This window comes from Thermobia domestica, chromosome 8, assembly GCF_964235325.1.
Source record: "Thermobia domestica chromosome 8, izTheDome1.hap1.1, whole genome shotgun sequence".
In the NCBI taxonomy this organism is placed as follows: Eukaryota; Metazoa; Arthropoda; class Insecta; order Zygentoma; family Lepismatidae; genus Thermobia; species Thermobia domestica.
In genome coordinates, this window is record NC_137461.1 from 250,979,416 (window position 1) to 251,001,314 (window position 21,899).

General features: G+C 36.7%; 1 protein-coding gene across 8 annotated transcripts in view; it reads left to right on the forward strand.

Annotated features, from left to right (window-relative positions):
* The window catches only part of pum (pumilio), a 344,999-nt gene that overhangs the window by 163,675 nt on the left and 159,425 nt on the right, over positions 1-21,899 (forward strand). For all 8 annotated transcript variants that reach the window (XM_081769609.1, XM_081769610.1, XM_081769606.1 and 5 more), the window contains one exon: positions 426-663. In XM_081769609.1, coding sequence (XP_081625735.1) covers positions 426-663 — 238 coding nt within the window. The remainder of the gene's footprint in view (positions 1-425; positions 664-21,899) is intronic.

The window sequence follows — 21,899 nt, forward strand, 5'->3', positions numbered from 1 at the left end:
GGTCCACGGTGAAAGATATGGGGCTCGGGATCAACCAAACCAAATTGAAATTCTGATCTATTGTACAAAAGATACTTTCTCCGCATGAAAACAGATCTGAAGGAAGAAACTTTAATTCTTCCATAAAAACTGCTAGTGCCTCAATATACATCTGTATGTTCATTATACACTTTCCACTATGCAAACTCGATTTGTTTTCAAATGAGCTTTGTGCTGGGGTCCCTCTTCGTCATCTGAGAGCAAATATTTAATTGCACTGTATACGGAGTTTAACAATGTTACTTGCGTCACAATATAGAGTAAGAGTACATCCTATAGAAAGAGGAAACAAAGATTTTAAGCGAATGCTCGTTCAAAAAATTTTTACCTTTTTTTTTTTTTTTAACATGCTCTAATATAAGCATTTTTTCTGTTTCCCATTACAGTCGGACACCAGGTAGCAGGCAACCTTCTCCAGCGGAAGAAGACATCAACAAGAACGGAACAGTGAAGCCTGAGGATTTGAATTCAAATGCCACACTTGGACAGCATCCCCTCAACATTGACAGCAGTCATTTTGAACATGTTATGCTTGATCCAAATATGACATTTGATTCAAGTAGTTATTCAATGCTTCCCCAGATGGACTCGCCTAATGTTCTCCCGGCTAATTTTGATGTACAGGTAAGTTCATGAATTTCAGTTTCTGTATGTGCTTTTTTCTTCTGATACGTGAAAACTATGAGTACATGTAACGTTAATCTGCTCATAATTGTATTTATTACAATATCTCAACACACATTACATGTCCTTACAATACACATAAAGTGCTAATCAATTTAATCTAAAAAAGTATAGTAAAAACCATACTAGGTCAATTTATGTAGGTTATAATGTCGAAAGTAGGGATGGCCGGATCCGAAGATCCGGTTCTGATTGGGTCCGGATCCGGATTTCGAATCTCGGATCTGGATCCGGATCTCGAATCTGGGTTCGAAATTCGGATCTGGATCCGAAAACCGGATCTCAGATCTTCATTCTTATCCAAACTCACATCCCACCCAAGTTGTGAGAAACTTGAATATCTAAAATTCGCTGGAAGTAATTTCACGAAGTCCTGACAGTGAAGAAGAAAACAGAAAATTAAGACGAATATTGACAAGTCTATTTGTCTCTTTCATTTACACTAAAGATCAAATGCTTCTTACTAAAAAAAAAATCTGATTTGATTCGGATGAGAGTTCGAATGTCGAATCTAGGTCCATCCGGTTGCAGGACCGAGATGAAATACACACATATTTATATTTGAAACCGGAATACAAAACTCGAGTATTTAAAATTCCTCAATACACCTATTTCATTGACAGTTAAGAAAACATAAACAGTTAAGACAAGTATTAACTAGTTTTTACGTATATTTATCTTGCTTAGTCTGCTCAAAATATCAAATGTATACCTTACAATTAGATTTAATAATTATTTAGTAAATCACAATATGAGCACCGAGAATAAACTATGAATTTTGGTGCCTCTTATCTGGATTTGAAATTTCGGATTCATACATAGAATCAGGCTGAAAGATAAATATTTTAGATCTGGAAACCGAAACAAGTGTTAGTACCAAGATCGTAGCCGTTTGTACCTAGGCAATGCGAGCGAAAGGCACTTACACTGATTCCGCATGTACTTTGGGGAACACGAGAAACTAAAATCAGATAAATATTCTTTTTCAGGGGCAAGTCGCGCTTTAACATGACTTTTCATGAACGTTGTGTTCAAATACGAAAACTGTAATGGTGACTTGTTTGAAATAAATGCCTTTTCTTTTTTAGCAATAAAGTTAGGTACTTTGACATTGAATAAAAATTAGCAAAGCACATTTCACTGATTAGAGTGCTGGTTCTTATGGAAGCTTTCACACTTAACCGAAGATTTCCTCATGTGGGTATCGGATTGCCACAATTCACCTTGCTGAAAGACGTGGTTTATCAGGAGGTCGGCCAATATTCTTTTGGACTTAGCCTGTAGACTGCATCTAGTCTCAATTATTCCCATATAACAAGACTAACCATATATAGATCTATAGTTGGTTCGAAATGAGTTAAAATATCACTAATTGACCTTAAGGAGATAATCGCGATTTAAATATTCGTAAATCAGAAGAGATGTAAAAGTTAAGCGTTAAAATAAATCCGATAATTGTAGTGCAACCTAATGATAGCAATAAAACTCCTTATGTAACATTTCCAAAGCTAAGATTAACAGTTATGTTTTTGAAGAGGGTTTATGGCAACATAGAATATTATAAATCCAATTATCATAAGTAGTACCTCTGACAGCCCTGCATTTCACATCGCCCTTCATCCTGACAAGTGGGCAATTCACTTACCCACAGTGACTTTTCATGCGTTCAAGTGACATCTATATCTCAGTTTGGGTTTGGGATCATGCTTCGGTGAGCCTTGACTATCACCATCAGCAGCAATTAGAGAATCAGAACTTATTTCTGTATTAGATAATGTGGGTAACTATAGCTTTTCGTCTATAGAAGACGGAGAGTGTATGGTATTATCGTAGGAAATATTTGATACATAAGACTTAGATTGTCAGTATTTAGGAGCAACTTTTAAAATAATCTGTTACTTTCAATATGCTACGGATTAGCCGAGAAAACCGACAGCCATAGTCGAGTGGTCTGCGGCATTAGGCTGTGGATCGTTTGCTGTGAATGTCTTGGATTCAAATCCCGCTTCGGGCCTAGGTGTTTTTAACTGTCCTTGTTTACTTCTATGTCTGTGTGGTGTCATAATGGTTACAGTGTAATCCGTGCAAAGCGTTCAACAGGTTAAATAATCTGATAAAAAGCTGTTAAGTTTTTATATATAAACAGTGGTTAGTGCGTGCCTTCGGTGCCCGTGGTCATGGGTTCAATTTCCGGAGAGGCATTCAACAATTTCGATATTGACCCAGTATCGTGAGGACAATTGGGGAGTTATCTTAAGTAAGATGTAGCGGACTCCAGTCTAGAAAGCCGGCATTAGGGACTTCGGGTGTCGATGCGTTGACTGCACATCCCCACTTTCAACGTAAGCCCGCTGGTAGGAACCAAAGGACTGTCGTGCCAAGAATCTAGTTTGTTTTAATTATCATAAATGGCTTCTTTATTATTAAATTTTATCCAATATTTTCTTTTCAACTAGTTTGCGGAACTCAGAGCTAGCTACTTGTTTTCTTTTTAATTCATGTTCATAGTTAGCACAAATAATCACTAAGGAAAAACAATCTTTTCAATAAAATTCGCCTCGCGTCTTTCGTAGCTCTAAGTTTAGTTTTTTTTTTTTTTTTTTTAAGTTGAAGGGCGGTTTATCATTTTTTCCTCGATTTCCCTATTTTTTTTCTAGTTTTACCTATGTTTCTTTGCACGGACATTGCGCCTATACGCACGTGCTTAGTGTGTTCGTTTACAAAAGCGGGCCATTTCCCTGCCACTATAGAAAGTAAGAGTGCACTGTATCAGAGAAATATTAATTGACGTATGTAAGTGAATATATCTGTGACGAAGCCATAATTACTCAGTTTTTGCATCGTACATAGTTTCCTCATCCTCATTAATCTCTTCACCTCCGCTTCCTGAATTCCAGTTGTAGCATTCTTTCTTGATGAGGGACTGATGTAGGCTTATTAACTATAACATCAGCAATAAAGAAAGTACGGTTTAATTTGCACTAATTTTAAAACATTACGTTAATTAAATAATAATAATAATAATACGGAGCGAGCTCAGGATACTTATTAGGATTCTTGCTTCGCAATTGGATAATACCGGGTTCGAATTCGGAGACCAGCCATCCTGACTGAGGATTTTCCAGGGTTGTTCCTCAGTTACACTGGGCAAATGCTAGGTTAGTACCTTGATCTAAGGCTCTGGAGACCCTCCTTCCATTCCTTTTCCAATGTTTTCATCTGTTGATTACTACAGTGTAAATTAGCCTCTGAGGATGTATCTGGTAGCTTATAGTAAATAAACAATAACGACGTAATATATCTTTACGAAACGTGTGGGTTAATTTAAGTACAGCCTTACAGTCCCAATAGATAGCTAAAGTTTTAATATCAATTTCCTGACTTTTAAATACTATTTTCATATTGTTTCAGCTTTCAATTTTCTCATGTATGTTCCCACCGAGAATTGAACCTGAGATCATATGAACAAATGTGAATATGTTAAATATTTTTGAACACTTTAATAGGCCTATACAAAACACAAAACGCTTCAATGATAGGATGCATGGGTATGTTTTGGTTACGTCTTGCAATGTATGATTAAAGAAGCTAGGAGGGTGAAGAAAAAATAAAAGAAATCTCTCTTATATTTACTCCTTCAACAAACTCCCGACTTCAGAAGGGCAAGCCATAAGTTAGGTAATAAAGTCATACAACGAACACAACCATATCGCTCTCCTGAAATTCTCGTGTGTATGTTTAAAAATCTACTGTTGTTCTACGCCAACCAGTCTATATTTTTTGTTGAATATACCTTCGAAGTGAAAGATATTCATTATTACATTTGTTGATGGTTGGACTCTACTGAGTCAGAAACTACTATTAATAAAGAGTTTGTTTTGTCTAGTATTCCTGCGATTAGAAGGGCCTTATCTAAAAGATACTTATTTATTAAAGATATTCTCATTTATATATGAGAAAAGAAGAAAGTTTCTTTTCTAAGAATAAAATAAATATTTTCAATGTGAAGCTAACATTAAGTTTCATAGAGGAGCTAAACAGAAGAATTTGTTACCATTTACATCAGTTTTCAGGCAGTTCACTATACTCTGAAATGGGAAGAAATCAAACTTGGAAACATTTTACCAAAGAGACTTCGACAGAAAGTGGAACATGTAAATATTGCAAGGTTAAAATAAAATAAAGAACAAAGGTAGCACAAACGTGTTATGGAAACATTTAAAAGCACAGAAACCAGGGGCGTCATTTCAGACTTCGCTTGGGGGGGGGGGGGGGGCAAGAGCACCACCGACATAAGGCTTTCACGTTTTGTACTAGTATATTAGTAGGCAATCTATTAAAGCATATGTATTCCTCAAACTCTTGAGGGGGCAATTGCCCCCTCCTGCCCCCCTAAATGACGCCCCTGACAGAAACCAACAATATCAGTGAATCCTAAAAAAAGTTTTAACGAGTTTAAGATATTCAATTTTATCATCACAATTTCAGATGTAGGTTTGGATACGAATCAAGATCTGAGATTCCAATTTCGGATTCAGATCCGAGATCCGGATCTCACTGGATCCGGGATATCCGGATCCGAAAATTTTTGTCCATCTCTAGTCGAAAGATCTTTTGTGTACACAACAGATATGTCTTACATATTTTACGGAAAGTCTTGACTAGTGTTGTGAAGGCTTGGAAAAAAACGGAAATTTTGGGTAAAAAAAAGCTTTTTTTTAATACCTTTTTTCCCCCCGAGCTTGAAGAAAACGGAAAAAGTGGGAAAAATTGAAATTTTCGACTATTTTACTACATTATGCTTTTAAAATGAGAACTATTGTATATTTACTAGTTTACAGTTAAGATCATTGAGTACTTATGTTTCTTGTATTAGAATAGGGAAATTTGTAGCAATCAAATATATGGGCACCACTTCTTTAAAGTTAGCACCGTGATAGAATGGAGCTATGGCTACAAAAAATACTAACATATAATCCTAGTTAGGTTAATTAATATAGACGAATTTAAAAGCAATCTTATGAAGTTCCCGCTTGATGGCAGGGTAGTGTTATAATATATATTTTAAGGAGATACGTATCTTCCTTGTGCTGTGTAAAATTTCCGGAAATGTTGAACCCACTAGAAAAATCTTTTGTTCGGAAATATTGGCAGAAACCGGAAAATATAATTTAAAAACTATTTCTTCGTCTGATGCTAATCTTATTTGCTGTAACGTGTCTGCAGCATATATACAATGCACTTCGATAGCAAGAAACATACTTAATGCAACAGGTTTTAATTTTACTTTTTTTAATTTTCTGATTTCGGGTAAAAATCCCTCTATTTGTATATTTTTCGAACAACCCAAAAAGAGAGAGAGGATCTTATTTACACACACACACACACACCGCACAAATACGTAAATTTGAGCAGCGAGACATATATTAAAGAATTTAACATGTCAAACTTCCGTCCGTTATTAGTAAAGACTAGCAGAATACCCGCTCTTCGGATGGGGAGAATAACTTTCATTTTAGACATAAAGATCACCAAAACTGTCACCAATGAACTTAGGAACCCCAAAAGCTATGAATTCGAGAATAGTGTCGGTCATTTTCAATTACTTTTACATGTCACTCTCCCTGTTTGGGAGTACTAAGGGGCTGAATTTGCATTTAAATGGCATCGGAAGTGTCACTATACATCTCAGCGACCTCAAAAACTATGGATTCCAAACTAATATCGGTAATTTCCGATCATTTTTATATTTCTACCCCTTCTCCCTCCTCCAAGTTGCGGCGCTGAATTTGGATTTAAACTGCATCAGAAATGTTACTGTTCATCCCAATAACCCCCAAAACTGGATACGACACTAATATCGATAATTATCGTATATTTTCCCTGTCCTCCGCCCCCAAGTTAAGAGGATGAAATTGGATTTAATCGGCATCGGAAATGTTAATATTTATTTCAGTGACTCCAGAAACCGTGGATTCGATCCTAAAACCGGTCATTTTCGATCGTTTTTATATTTATTCCCGTCCTCAAATTGCGGAGATGAATCTGGATTTAAACGGTATAGGAAATGTCACTGTTCACCTCAGCGACCCTGAAATCTATGGATTTAACACTAACATCGGCCATTTTCGATATACCTCTTCCTACCCAAGCTGCGAGCCTGAATTTGGAGAGATATGGAAAATTAACACTGAGGTATCTGTAGAAACCCTGTTAAATCTCAGCATAATTTTGTAATAAGTACAAAATAGTATTGAGTAAGTTCCATAATTCGTTATCTAAGCATATGTCCCAGGAATTGATTTGTGTGTTTTCGATTGACTATATATATATAATATTTCATTCTGAAAGAATATTTCATTAAATAGTACTCTGTAAATATTAAGGAATTTAGAGAAATTTTTAGTTAACGAGATTGCTGTGGTGATTTGATTTGCACCCTTAAATTTACATAAGCACTAAATGAAAAGTGTAATTTAATCATAGATTTTACTTAAACAACCATAAAACGAAATAGTTGTAACAAGGATGAACAAACGGATGATATGAAAATACTTGCAGTTTTCATAAACGAAAGCTTCTATTTTCAGGACAGAGCGGGGCTAATAGATTTAGGGGTAAGTGTATACAGAGTATATAGTTTATTAAATATCGGCTGTATATATAAACACACAGCAATGTGTTACTCGAAATTTGTGCACGTTCGCGTATAGGTCGGGTGGTGCGTTAACAAAAGGAATTACTTTACTTTAAAAAATACTATATATTTATATATATACTGATATAAACTGATTTTATATATATAATCAGTTTATATCAGTTTCTGAACTAAAGTCTGGCTGGATCTGACAGTTCAATTTTCTGGTCGTGAAAAGCCAATAGATATATTTCATAAGATAATATCCTGTTTTGTTTAAATACCTGTAGCATTAAATCGTTACATTATCAGTTGATTAATGTTGCATAATTGCATACAAGAATTGTGCTTACGGAAATAGTTGGTATAAAAATAAATGGGCATGTAATAAGACCATACATTTATAAGACATTGTTCTCCCTCGTATCATGGTTCGTACTACGCCAACAATTTGTTAAGAGACAGCACATCAGATACTTTTGATTAGCATGTCTACTTACAAAATATATGTTTTTAAATTTGATACAACTTCATTAAATAAAGGTACTGTATCATCATGAACTCCCTTTCTATGTATCGATTTGTAATGTTCACTCAAATTGCCATTAGTAAGCATCTGGTACTATTCCTGTTGGTTTGGGTTCTAAATAACTTAAATACATTGAAGGGTGGAGAAAAGCAAGCAGCGGGAGATATACTTGAGTTTGGTATATATTTCAAATAATGCAAAAAAATAACTTCCATATATTAAGTAGGTTAGAGATAAGGAAGTCGCCAAAGGAAGACTGATGTCAAGATTAACCGTGTTGTACCTATAAGAAACAGATGAAAAACTAAAATATAGCTCATGCATTCAGTCTGTAACAACAGCACTGTACAGTTTGGTCAAAACTTATGTCTCAAAGTTAGCAGACCATAAAAGTGGAACTAAGTGTGAAGAAACAAATGTGTAATGCAATATATACAATGGTAAATGACAAGTCAGTAGGCACAGCAGTTATTCAAAATCAATATGTGTGGACATATTCTCGTAAAATACGTGGCCATTCATTAACGGCAGCATTTATATGTCAGTCAATGCTTTCACTATAATGGACTTAAAGCTGTCTACAGTCATGTGAAGTTGAGCATACATCTTCAAATAGGATCAGATGTGGTAATCAGGAGCATTTAAGCTTAAACTGAATGAGCATAAATGGGACCCAGGTACGGCACATTCAGCCAAATCATCTAGTGCAGGATGAACTCGCTGGACTCGGGGGAACTTGTTTACATGCTGAATTATCGGTTGTAACCTACGCCCTATCATTTTGTCCGTTGATATTTTCTCCATCTGCGAAAATTTTCTCATCTGTGAGCAAAATCTGTCGATGCTTGTTACCCGCGTGCTGTCATGTCACATTCTCATCAACCGCTGATTTAATCGCTGTCCTGTCCTGCGATGGGCATCCAGTCAGGTCTTCATTGATTGTCCTTTTGATGATCGCGACATGTTCATTTGCAGGATCGTGAGTTTCTGCTTACGGACCGGATTTGGAGCGATTCATGCCTTCATCGTCTTAATGACACCTGGTGTGCTAACTGAGCGAGCTCTATAAGTGCGAAACTTATTCTCAAAAGACGATGTTTCATTATCTCGCTGTATTGTGCGATAAATAAATTTCTGTATAATTTTGAGTTTCTGCATTAACTTAAAAGTGATTGCGAGAGGGAGTCACAACAACCACCATTAGGGTTTCACAACAATGCTAGATTATTTTCATACATCATTTCTAACTACTCTCATTTTTTCGTACATCTTTGGGACAAAACTTTTTGACCACTGTCGAGTAGAGAGTTTCAGTCAACAATTACCTCCGTGACTTTGTGTTCAGGATTTTTTTTTTTTTTTTTTTTTTTTTTTTTTTTAAGGAGTGATTCCCGAGTTTTAATTAATCAGTTTTCTGCTATTGAACCTGATAGTACATTAAAATAAAGAATGTGGAATCCAGAGAGAGTGCGTTAGTGGAATCCAGAGAGAGTGGATTGACCAAGTCAGCAATGTCTTAAGGAAATACAGTGAAATTTGAATGGAACAGTCTCTCCAAGTATGATACCCATATAAACTATATACGTAAACTGTATATCTACAATACAACAAGTTCTTGCCGTTCATAATCGTCAGATACAGGCATACAGAGCATGGTCCTTAGCATTGGAAATAATCTCTAGCGGGATCCAACATCCTCCATTGTTCATGGAACAGTGCACTGCCTTGGAGATAAACGGGGAGGTTTTCCAGGGAATAAACAAGTAGTAATCTGATCGCACAGGTGTCTCCCAGCCAAATCGCAGAGATGGATCTCTGTCCGTGCTACGTATAGTCGCAAGAGGACTTGTGGTTACAGCACACCCTTTCGTTTCACTAACGCTTACTATTTTTGTTGCAGTGCATAGTGCACTGTTGCAACTGCTGTATGTCCCCAGTGATAGTATAGCCTAGTAGTAGAAATTCATAATGCACCATTTGACAACTAGTCCATCAGATGTCGAGCACGATCTCTCGTGTGGATGCAGGTGTGGTCTTGAAGTGTGAGACACGGAGTGACGTGATGACAACGAATGTTTTGTTCGTTTCCGAATGTTCGTCACTCGTGAGCACTTGGCCGAATATGGGTGTGTTGGGGTGCCGATTGAGCAACGACAAACACTCTCACTAGTCGTTCCTTACTGGGTGTCTGTGGTGTGTGCGAGTTCTCATTTTTCCACCTTCTCTATGCGGTGTAAGTGAATCTTGACTGTTTCGTTTTTAACCTGGAAGCGTACAGCAAGTTTATATTTTTGACTGCTGTCCTCCCTGATTGCTTATGAGCCTCGTTATCCAACATACGTGGTTGCCCCACTGCGGGATTCTTAAGTCTCAGTGCATTCGTTCATGGCATCCTCCCCAAATTTGTGATGTATTGAAGTATTTGGTGCGGCTTCTGACAGACGGACCTTATACAACCACGAACGAACTCTTTTCAGTACCTCCATTTCTCTTCGACAGTGGACAAAGTCTGATTGCCAGTGTAAGATACCTGGTGTAATGTAAATATGCACTATTCTCTATTCAACTACTCTCTATTCAACATTTATAGTATAAAATCAGGACTTAGACTGAATCGGCTGCTCCAGATTTTATCCGTTGTTCCCGAAATCCATTAAATCGAGGTTCATAAAACAGAACGATGAGTATAGATGAAAGTAGAGGGGTACTTGAAAAGCAGAAAACTGTTCTCAAAATGCACAAGCTAAAGGAAACTTTTCATTTTTAATACAACCTCGATCAAAGCTTCAGGCTCCGACAACATTAATTTCTTACTTGTTTCAAAGAGTTTATAGAAAAACAAATCACCGCGACTTTTTCACTTACGTGCAGTCAATGTTTCCATCTTAGATATATCTATAACCTTGGTTGTTCCCCTTACTTTCATTTTATTATTCACACATCCAGCCCCGCATTCTCATTTCAGTAACATTTAATCTTTTTTGCGTGTGCTTTCTTCATTGGCCATTTTCTGCTTCGTAGATTATTGCTTGTCTAACCACTGTTTTGCTACTGTTGACAAGCTAGTAATCTTGGGGCTTGGTAGGTTAATTCCAAATAGAATAATACATACGTTGGGATGACCAAACGTAATATAAAAACTAGGGTAAAAAAGAGCACAACATTCCGAAGGTGACTTGAGCAGTTTCAAAAATATTGAATTCTGTGACAGAATTGCAAGCAAATACAGATACATGTTAAATACAATAAATTAATATTTATTACAACAGGAATTGAAAAATCTATTTCAAATGTTCTGATGATGACAACGGTGCCAATAAGTTTACAGTTATCGACTTAAAAAAAAAGTTAAAATGTGTAATAATGGGTAAAAAAAAGTAAAAATATGTAGTTTTATTTTTTTTTTTTTATTTTATTTATTTTTTTTTTTTTTTTTACTATCCAACTTTGAATTCGAATCTTACTAATCAAAATATTCATATCAATGAGTGTTCCATGCATAAAGAAAACTTAAGTATATAGGAATCAGATAAATCTCATACTTTAATAACTCTTAATTATGGCCAATGGTTTTTGATTTTCGAATTAATCAACTTGAAGGAAATTATATCAATTAGGTAATCGTTTCATATCTTAAGTTACTTATATGAATTAATGCCAAAATGACTATCAAAAACAAATTTTAATAAGAGAAGAGTTTATTAGCAACGTCTAGAAGAATTAATTGTTGATAATCAGGAAGTTGTAAGTCTATTCTGTGATGACTTCCGAGTACGAAGATAAGTAGTAGTAGTTTTATAGGTCGTTAACAGTTGGAATACACATAACACATCAAAATATTCTATCTAAACATATTATGGAGAAAATAAAGCCTATATATTTATATAAAACGCCAAAATATTTACTAGACGAGAACACTACGCAGAGATGATTTAATTGTATATAATATGTTCTTAACTTCCTTGACAGCTGTAGCTTTGGCTACTCCGGAGGTAGATTATCTTATGAGAAATTTGAAATTGATCAATTATTTTTCCCAGGTAATTCTTCATACACATGAAACCTTTATTTCATTTGTTGGCTAAAGAATGTATGTAATATTTTAAAATTTTCCTTTACATTTCCCAAATGAGATTTTCTTGCCTCAACAATAATCATTTATATTTTGAGAAAATACATGTAATAGTATGTATTAAATACAAAATGTTTGTTTCTGTATTAATACGATACCGAAGAATCTTTTCCCGAATGGGTATCAATATGGAATAACAGTATTGTGGTTGGGTTGCTATTCAATACAATTTTTGTGTATTTAATCAAGCTGTCTTCATTTTAATGTTAACTTCTATACAAAATAGAATATGAATTACCACCACTCGAATGAGAAGAAAAATGCGTAAGATTTGGTAATCTAATTTTCTATTATTCTAAAGTTTCTATCCATTCTAGTTCTCCTGTCATTGACAGTTCTCGAACTAAATCCTTGGCGTCCAGTCGAATATAAATTTGCCTCGGAAATTGGTGTTAATATATCACTTTTATAACCAGATACGAACGATCTCTACAATAAAAACAAGGAATAAGAATTAAGTGTTTTTTCAAATCGCTGATTCTGGAAGATGTAACTCGTACGTCCCTTTAGACTTTTTTCATCATCAATCACACTGTTGTCAAACTTATGGTCAGTTTACTTGCTGGCAGAGACGATGAATTGCTTAGATCGTCTTCTGCAGCGAATATTCAGGTCTCAGGTCTGTGCACAACCCTTAAAAATCTAGCACTTCTTAAAGGACTACTGCGTGAGTAGTATTGGGCGGTATCCATGAGCTTACTGTTTGCACTCGACAGAATCGGAATACACACACGTTTATGTACATTTCACTATCTATAACATTTTGCTGTCAAATTAATTTAATCGTAATATGTTTTTAGCTTCCTCGCACCGTTTTTTCACACAATGCGATCATTCACTCATTGTACAGTGCAGTCAAAAACTGCAGACTGTTCTCAATTTTTCAGAGAAACACGAACTCTGGAAGAACCTCAGAGGACACTATGCGAAGAAGGTGTTTTCGAAACACCAATGAAGGAGGCGTGGACGAGTGTTGAAAGTTGATATAGCACTTCCCGTAAAGTTGATATAGCGCTTCTGTCCGTTGCTGTTCATACACAATTCAAATTTCTTGCCGTTTCTGTTTTCCAAACTGATTTTTAGCTCATATAAAATATTATAAAATGTGTATTCATGTATCGGTTAAAAAGTTTTTACCCCAACTTCTCAAAACAATTGTAAACTTACAAGATATATATATTTGAATCTTCAATAAACTATGTTATAAATGAGAGAGGTGGGTTCGTGTCCTGTAAGTAGAATTAGGGTAGCCACTTCAAGAGCTGTCCTGTAACTAAACCGAATAGCTATCTTGCTCTTTACTGTATTATGGATTAATGGAACAATCGTCATTTTTAGAATTTTTGTAGCTTTCACTGATTACATTGTCAAGGCGGGACATTTAAGGCATAAAATGGGATTTTAGAGGATGGGATAAGTGCAATTACACATGTAAAAATTATGTATACTAATAACCAGAGAAAGATTTTTATGAAGATAATTTTCAGAAAATATGAAATCGAAAATGCCCAGATATGAAAGAACATGAAATTCTATTTCAAAGTATTCTTCCATGTTTCAGATAGAAATCTAATTAATGACTTCGAACCTAAGTTACTTCCTCAGTATATACTATATATCATACGCAGAACTGCTATTTGTTGTAAATAATCACAAGTTTCTCAGTTTCTGGAAGCAGTTTAAATCGTCTCTGTCGAGAAAGTTTTGCATGATGAGAAGCTTCGCTCGATATTATATGAAGTGATAAGAGCATAGTTGTATTTTGCTACATTCTGTACATCAATGTCTGCTGGAATCGATTATTCATTCTTTGAGTGAGCATTCTTCATTTATAACCCTGGTTTAATGTGCTGCTGCAACTGAAATTTTGTACTTTTAGACTGCAAAAAATAAATGAAAAACGGAACTGCTAGAGCAGTTACAGCTCGGAAAATGATCTTTATTTAATTGGAGTTACATCACTTTTAACAGACAAATGATTCAATTACAGAAGGCTTAGTTCAAGATATCAGAGGTAGAATGGCTGTTGACTAAGCTCTCCGCAGAAAAGATTAATCATCCCTTCAGAGATCACGGCAATATCAAGTAGCACCACGTCTGGCCCTGACAGCCGCCTAGATTCGCTGAGGAAGAGTGTCTGCAACGTTTTACAGATGTGACTACAATCTTCTTTCAATTCATCAGTTTGAAAAGAACGAAAATTTGGATATTAAAACTTCAAAATCTAAATGTCGGTGGTATCACCCCTTTCCGTTAACAAGATAGGAAGTGGTACTCAGCCCCGTGTAGTGGCTGGGTCGCGGATTCTAACCGGGCTTAGCTTAAACCACAGTCGCCAATATAGACGAGAAATACAAATTAACCTTAATATAGTGAGCAGCATTTTTTTTAAAGAAATTCTATTTTCTAAAATTCGTGTCTAAAATGTTACGTACAGTTAGCTTTTGAGTTGCATCTGCAGATGAAAATAACATTTCCAAGGAAGACATTCAACATTCAAAAGCAGTAAAATTATTGCCCAAGTGATGTACTAGAATAGCAGAGTAATTTTTTATATTAACTTTAAAACAACGGCAAACGGATCAGCCCGGGAAAATAGTGCGACGCAGCATACGAACACGCATATATCCGGAGATTGTCGCTCCCATCACTTCTCGCGACTACTCCGTTGAGAACCGTAGAATCGCAGTGAAATTCTTCTTCATACATTGAAACACCTTCATGTAGCAGAAAAATGTCATATTTCTATTTCCGGCCGAATAAAGCAAAGAAAGCCAGCCTTATTTGGACTTCAAAACGGAACAGGTTGAAATACTAAAAGGGCGAAATTAATTCGCGTACACTTTCTTCAAAGCGTCCTGCTTTCATTATACTTGTTGGTTTATTGCCTGGTGAGTGCGTTCAACGCAAAATGTAATATATTTTTGCGTCCAAAACGGAAGCAGAGGACGGGGCAGGTTTGGGTCTCCTTATTGTACACAAAAGATCATGTTAGGCTCCAGTTCAATAGAGCCTGGAGCCCTTTCCTTTCCTATCGAATGTAGAAAAGCGCGTGCACACACACACACACACACACACACACACACACACATATATATATATATATATATATATACAGGGGTTAGGCAAAAAAAATCTAAAACGTTTGCAAAAGTGTGAAAATCATACCTAGTATGGTGTGATGCCTCCTTGTGCGTCCAAAACAGCTTCGATCAGACGTGGAATGGACATATACAGCTCCTGAATCGTGGTGTGTGGAATTTTGTACCATTGTTCCTCCACAACATTTTCCAGTTCCTTAAGGGATGCTGGTGGAGGGTAATGAGACCGAACACGTCTTTCTAACTCAGATCACAATGGCTCAATGATGTTCAGATCTGGTGATTGTGGGATCCAGGGGAGGTGTAATAGCTCCTGTTCATGCTCCTCAAACCATGATTTGATCGTTTTTGAAGCGTGACAGGGTACCAAATAATCTTGGTAGATGCCATCACCATCAAGGAACAATATTTGGGCCATGGATATAACCTGGTCCCCCAAAATGGCCTCATACGCCTTAGCATTCATCATTCCATGCAGAGCTATGATGGGACCTGCACGAAACCACGATATCACTGCCCATACTGTAACAGAACCACCCCCATGCTTTAAAGTTGGGAGCAGACAGTCTGTATCATAGGCCTGCGACGGTGTTCTCCATACGTAAACACGACCGGTTGTTGGTAACAAGGTGAAGGTCGATTTATCGGACCACATTACGTGTTTCCGCTGCTCATGAGTCCACGACTTGTGGTCCTTGCACCCTGGATACGCCTCTTCGCATTTACTGCTGTGAGCAGGGGTTTGGCGATAGCGGCCTGCCATGAATTTTCATTTTATGAAGTTCCCGTCGCATTGTTTTCGATGAAACCTGGTTTTGTAGCCTGAATTGAGTTCAGACGTAATTTTCATTGCAGTGGTCTTCTTTTTAGCTACTACAATCCGTTTTAATGCTCTCCGGTTCCTATCTGACAGGATTGTCTTTCGACCACTGTTGTGCTTTGCAGACGTCGTTTGCCCATGAATTGGGTATGCCCTCGTGACATTGGACACAGTGCCTTTCGATACCCCATCAATGTTCGCCACTGTTACAACTGAAGCTCCAACCAGACGGGCACCAACGATCATGCCTCTTTGCAAGTCTGTCAGGTCGCCCATTTTACCACATCATGACACTCACAGGTGAACTGATTATTGCTGACGGAAGAGGAAGGTCCACATGACACAGTGAAGAAAAAAAAAAGATCGGCAACCGCAACAAGTGTTATACAGTGGAGGGCCAAACTTACGTATGAAGTGTTTTTAGATTTTTTTTGTCTCCCCTATATTATATATAGATATAGATAGATAGATCATAAATGACACCTTTAAGCATGTTAATTTCTATTCTAATAGTCAATAAAAAAATTGAGTCGTTGATCTTTTAAATTACAATTACCTACAAACAACACCAGAGCAAGGGTACAATTTGCCCAAAAATTCTATTTTTTTCTAAAATTTAGCCTTTTGCCCACTGGCCCTCACTAAATTTGCCCAAAGTATTTCACTCCTCCAAATTTTAATATATACTTTGGACAATATGCAACGAGTTTCATACTTCGATCACAACTCGTAGCGTCATAATTCATTTTTCCCTAAAACATTACAATGGCGTAATTTTCACCATTTTTTTTTTTCAATAAGCAGGGTATCATAAAAACATAGCAACATGATTCGATGTATCGACATGAAACAAACTGAATTTTGATTTGGAAACTTGTGAGTACTTTTTAAGTTAAAATTATCTACAAACAATACCAAAGGAAGAATTGTTTGAAGGACATTTGCCAAAAATTTGATTTTTTTCTAAAATGTGGGCTTTTGCGCCCCCTAGCCCTCAAATTATAGTAGGCACATTTGACAACAAAATATTTCAGTTCATGTTTATGTGCATAATAAAAGTAATGCGCATTTGTTTCATATACAACAAAACATTAAAAATAATCTAAATGCCCCGCCGTACGGTGAAGCATACGGGCGGTTTGGGCGCCGACGGCTAAAGGGTGAAAATATGCATACATCTTTCATGCAGTAGGTGCACAAAACTGTTTTCCCATCTGTACGTTAACATTTAAATAAGAGCACCAATCTCGAATTTAAGCTTTCGGCGTCTTCATATGACTTACTTCTAGCATACAGTTCTTCACGTCCTGCTAATAAATCATAATGAACTATGACGCATTAACAAATGAACAGAGAAATTCCATTCACTAGTCCACCCTCTCCCAAACTCCTCCAAGAGTGTGAGACAATCGCTGAGGATAAACAGATTCACGGCCTAAAAAGTAAAATGCTTTCGCAGCATTTTGCTCACGAAATACTTAGAAAAACCCGGAAAACAGTGAATGAATGAATAAAAATAAACATATTGGCGTTTCCACGAATATTTTTAAAATTAAGATAATTCCGGTGTAAAACATTAAAATATAAACAGAATATAAAGAATCCCGAAAATATTGTGAAATATGGAACTTATTCTATGCACATTTGAGTTTATACCTAACGATACATATAGATATCCAGTTGTTTCGCAATCCGGTAATTAGTAAAGAATTGAAATTTAATAAAAATCGGTTGTGTACAACATAACTTGCACCCTGAGACTTCCAGTGTGGCTTTCAACAAAGTATAAATTTTTCCACGTGTAGCTTGGAGTTTTAAGGGAACGATATTTTAGTATCACACCATGTTGTCAAAAAGGGCATTTCAGTGAAACACAAGGGAAAAGGTAAGGAGGATATAGTGTGAACCAAAACCAGTTATTTCTTCCAGTTGTTACGCCTATACCACTATAAATTGGCGTACGTATATATATATATATATATATATATATATATACACGAGGATGGACTGAAAAGTTCTCGGCCCGACCCAGAAGGAGTTGAGCTGCAGGCATCAAAGTGTGAGGCTATTCAACATAGTCCCCTCGAAGGTCGTCGCACTTCGATACAACAACTTCTCCAACCCCTCCCAAAAAAAAAAAAAAAAAAAAAATCTCAAGGTCTGCAAAAAACTGTTCCGCAGCTGTTATCACCCCTTCATCACTGTGAAATTTCTGTCCTTTCAGTGCTGTTTTGAGTTTTGGAAATAGATAGTAATCAGAAGGGGCAAGATATGGCGAGTAAGGTGGGTGGTTAATGCACTGAAACCCTAGGTCCCTCAGAAAATCCATTGTTCTGTCAGCCTTGTGGACGGAAACATTGTCCTGCAAGAACAAGATACTTCGTGTCAACTTTCCCCGACGCTTTTCTTTAATAGCGTCCTTTACCTTAGCCAGCAGACTGCAGTAATACTTTGCAGTTATGGTTTGGCCCTTTGGAAGGTAGTCTGAGAGCAAAATACTATCCTTATCCCAGAATATTGAGACAGACACCTTCCCTGCGGACTTTTGTGCTTTGAATTTTTTTGGGCCTTGAAGATCCTGAGTGGCGCCACTCGCATGACTGCTGTCTGGTTTCCGGATCAAAGTAATGCATCCACGTTTCATCCTGGGAAACAAACCGATTCAAAGAGTTCGCAAAATGCCGTAAAATCACCTGCGATGATCTCACACGTTCGCATTTCTGATCCGCGTTCAAACATTTCGGAATCCATTTCGCAGAAAGCTTGCGCATGTCCAACTGGTCATGGATTATTGATCACGTTCTTTGGATATGTGCTCTTTGTCAGCTATCTCCTGAAGCGAAATCCGTCTGTTGCTCAAAATCAGGTCATGAATCTGGTCTACTTTTTCCGGAGTTGACACTGACACTGGCCTGCCACACCTGTCACCATCTTCTGTTGAAAATTCACCACGCTTGAAGTTCGGACATCATTTCTTCACAGTGGAGTATGAAGGGCACTGTCCACCCAATGTGTCTAGCATGCAACCATGGATTTCCTTGGGCGACTTCTGTTGCAGGAAAAAGAACTTCATTACACCTCGCAACTCCTCTTTGGTGAATTTGACGTCTGGCTCCGCCATAGTTCATTCAATTACCTGTAAAATAAAAACCGTTCATGGTAGAATCTTGAAATTTGGTACTTAAAGATATAAAAGATCAACATTTCACATGACATAAATTACTTCGGAATAGTACATTCGGAAGGGGTCGGGTCGAGAACTTATTAACCGACCCTCGTATATATATATATATAATATAGAGAGAGAGAGAGAGAGAGAGAGAGAGAGAGAATGATTTTTTTTTTCATATATTTGAGGTAAACAATCCAACAGTCTTCCTTGTTAAAATTGCATATCTTTGGATACTCTAAATTAACGTACGCGTCTTTGGTGTAGGAGATCCGGGTTCGATTCCCGTGTGAGCTCATGTTCGTATCCCACGTTAACCTGTAAGTACACGTTTTGTCGTACAACCTTGCTGTTGAAAGGGACACTGAACTCAAAATCAGACCTTCATGTTCGAAGAATGGCAATCAACCGCCAAGACGGCCAATGCCGAAGGCTGTTTTCATAACATATTTCACACTTTCTTAACGTTTAAAGCTTCTTCATAACCATTTTCCCTGCGCGAAGAACGAACACTTCTGCTAGTAGGGCGGAATTCAGTCGGAGCATTTAAATATATTATATACAAGGTGTGATGCATGTTACGCGGTTCAGATTTGAGTGATTCAGCATTCAGATTAACACTACGTACGTTGCATGTTGTAGGTACCATGTTCATGTGGGAACTGAGCTTTATCTGACGAAACCAAATGCTGTAAAGATTTCCCCTCATGTTTGGTGTTTGGCTGATCACTGATATCTTCGAGACTTAGGAAGAGCTGGATATACCATAATGATACTAATTAATGGACAACCACAAATTGAATTAATTCATATGGTTTTCATGTAATCCTGACGGAACAATCAAAGCTTAAGTCATACTAATTGTGTATATCAAATTAGGAACATGTATTAAAACCGCTAAATAAAGTAGTAGTATATCATTTACACTATTTTGTTGATTGGTACATTCTGTAGCGTTTTGTGAAGATTCTGTATTGCTCTCTCTTTTTGGAACATAAATTTCAAAGAAAAATCTCTCCCTTACTTGATTTTTTTCTCTAACATCCTGTGAGAAAATTGAAAAGCATTGATAAGGCGATGATGGGTTACTTTTTTCCTGGAATATCTACAAAACTTTAACTGATTTTATTACTGATGTACGTGCGGTATAAAATTGCGTTGAAATGTTATTTGTAATATTTCTGCACAGAAAAGGTGCTGCACTAAATACAATCCAGACCACACGCTGCGCTTGAGCGTATTTAAATTACTTTGATTCAATTTGTTCCTTTATTCGTCCTGTATGGGATGGAGTTGAGGAAATCGTGTTGAATGTAACTTGCTTTGTATTTCTATTGATCGAAAGAGGAAAGTTCTTTGTAAATTCTTTTTATAGTTTTCTAAACAATTATATTAATGTGAAATGCGTTATAGTATGAAATGCATTTTTTGTGGAAAGTGGTAAATCATCCATGGAGAAATAAATTTAAAGGTGATAGTTGAAATACATTCTAGAAGGAATATTAATTTTTTTTCTTGGTTAACCTTGTGCAGAATCTCGAGTTGCGGTTGTCAGGGCACATTTCTCATGATTTTGCAAAAGTCTTTAGTAGAACGAAAAGTTTGTTTAATATGTAAGTTAAGCACTAGAGATGGCTTGTACGCTTGCTATCTGCGTAATCCGAGTTCGGTTCGTGTTTGGAGGTATGCTTTCTTTCAGATACCAACTCTTTATCGAATATGACGTAAGCATTACGTTTCATCTCAGGTAGCCTCATTGTTGAAATGGGACAGTGAATTCCAATAGATTAATATTGAAGTTATTTTATTCTATGTGTCGTTATGGGATTTTGGTAGTAGACAGATACCGTGTGCATGTTCTATTTAAACCATTGTTGGTCCTTGAAGCCCATGATTTGAAGAGAATAGATAAATAAAACTCAATTTTACATTATAATCCCCCTTGATTTCGATTTACTTCTATAATACACTTTACCAGCATTGTGTTTATACTCCGTGCCAGAAAAGTATCATTTATACTCATTTGTTCAATCTCTGGTTCGAATGTAATGGTGCTTTTCCTTAAGAATTTATTTCCTTAAGTTGGAATACAAAAGCCTCAGTCTAGTAGTATCAAATAATTAGTAATCTAATCATAGTCATTGATCTTGAGTATTGGAAATATGGTGGCTAATGGAGCACGTACTAGCGCCATAAAACAAATCAGCTACTGGTTGCACTACATGCGTCGTAAGATTATCCTGCAAAATTACGGGATGATTGAGTAGAAAGTGTTGTTGTGTCTTTTCCAGCATTTTGTCGCAAGCTACGTTCCAAAAGTACGGTACGTCTCGTTCAGTGTAGTGTTGCGTAAGTTCTGTTCCTTTATTCATACTGCGTAGTGTTGGTTTGTATTGGGGATAGGCATTAGGGCAACACCGCCAGTCCTACAAGCGAATGACAGTAACACAATGGCCACAATATTAAGTTAATAGCAGTCTTGATCTACACAGTTAAAAAAGATGCATTAATCACTATGCTACTAGTCCGTTTCCCTGAATTGCCACACCCCGTCGCTATTGAGGTCGAAGCTCACTCATACCACATGGACTGTACCACAAATCCTGTTGAACAACCCAGTGTCTACCTTCCAAACACTTGTAACGATTAAAGTATATTTGACACGATAAATGAAGGGAATAACGAATTTTATTCCATACCAATTCTTCTGTAAGTGCGAATCCAGTGATACACAATATGTGAAGAGCTTTCCGAAATTTGTAAAAGGATGTTCTTCTAGAAGTCCTTG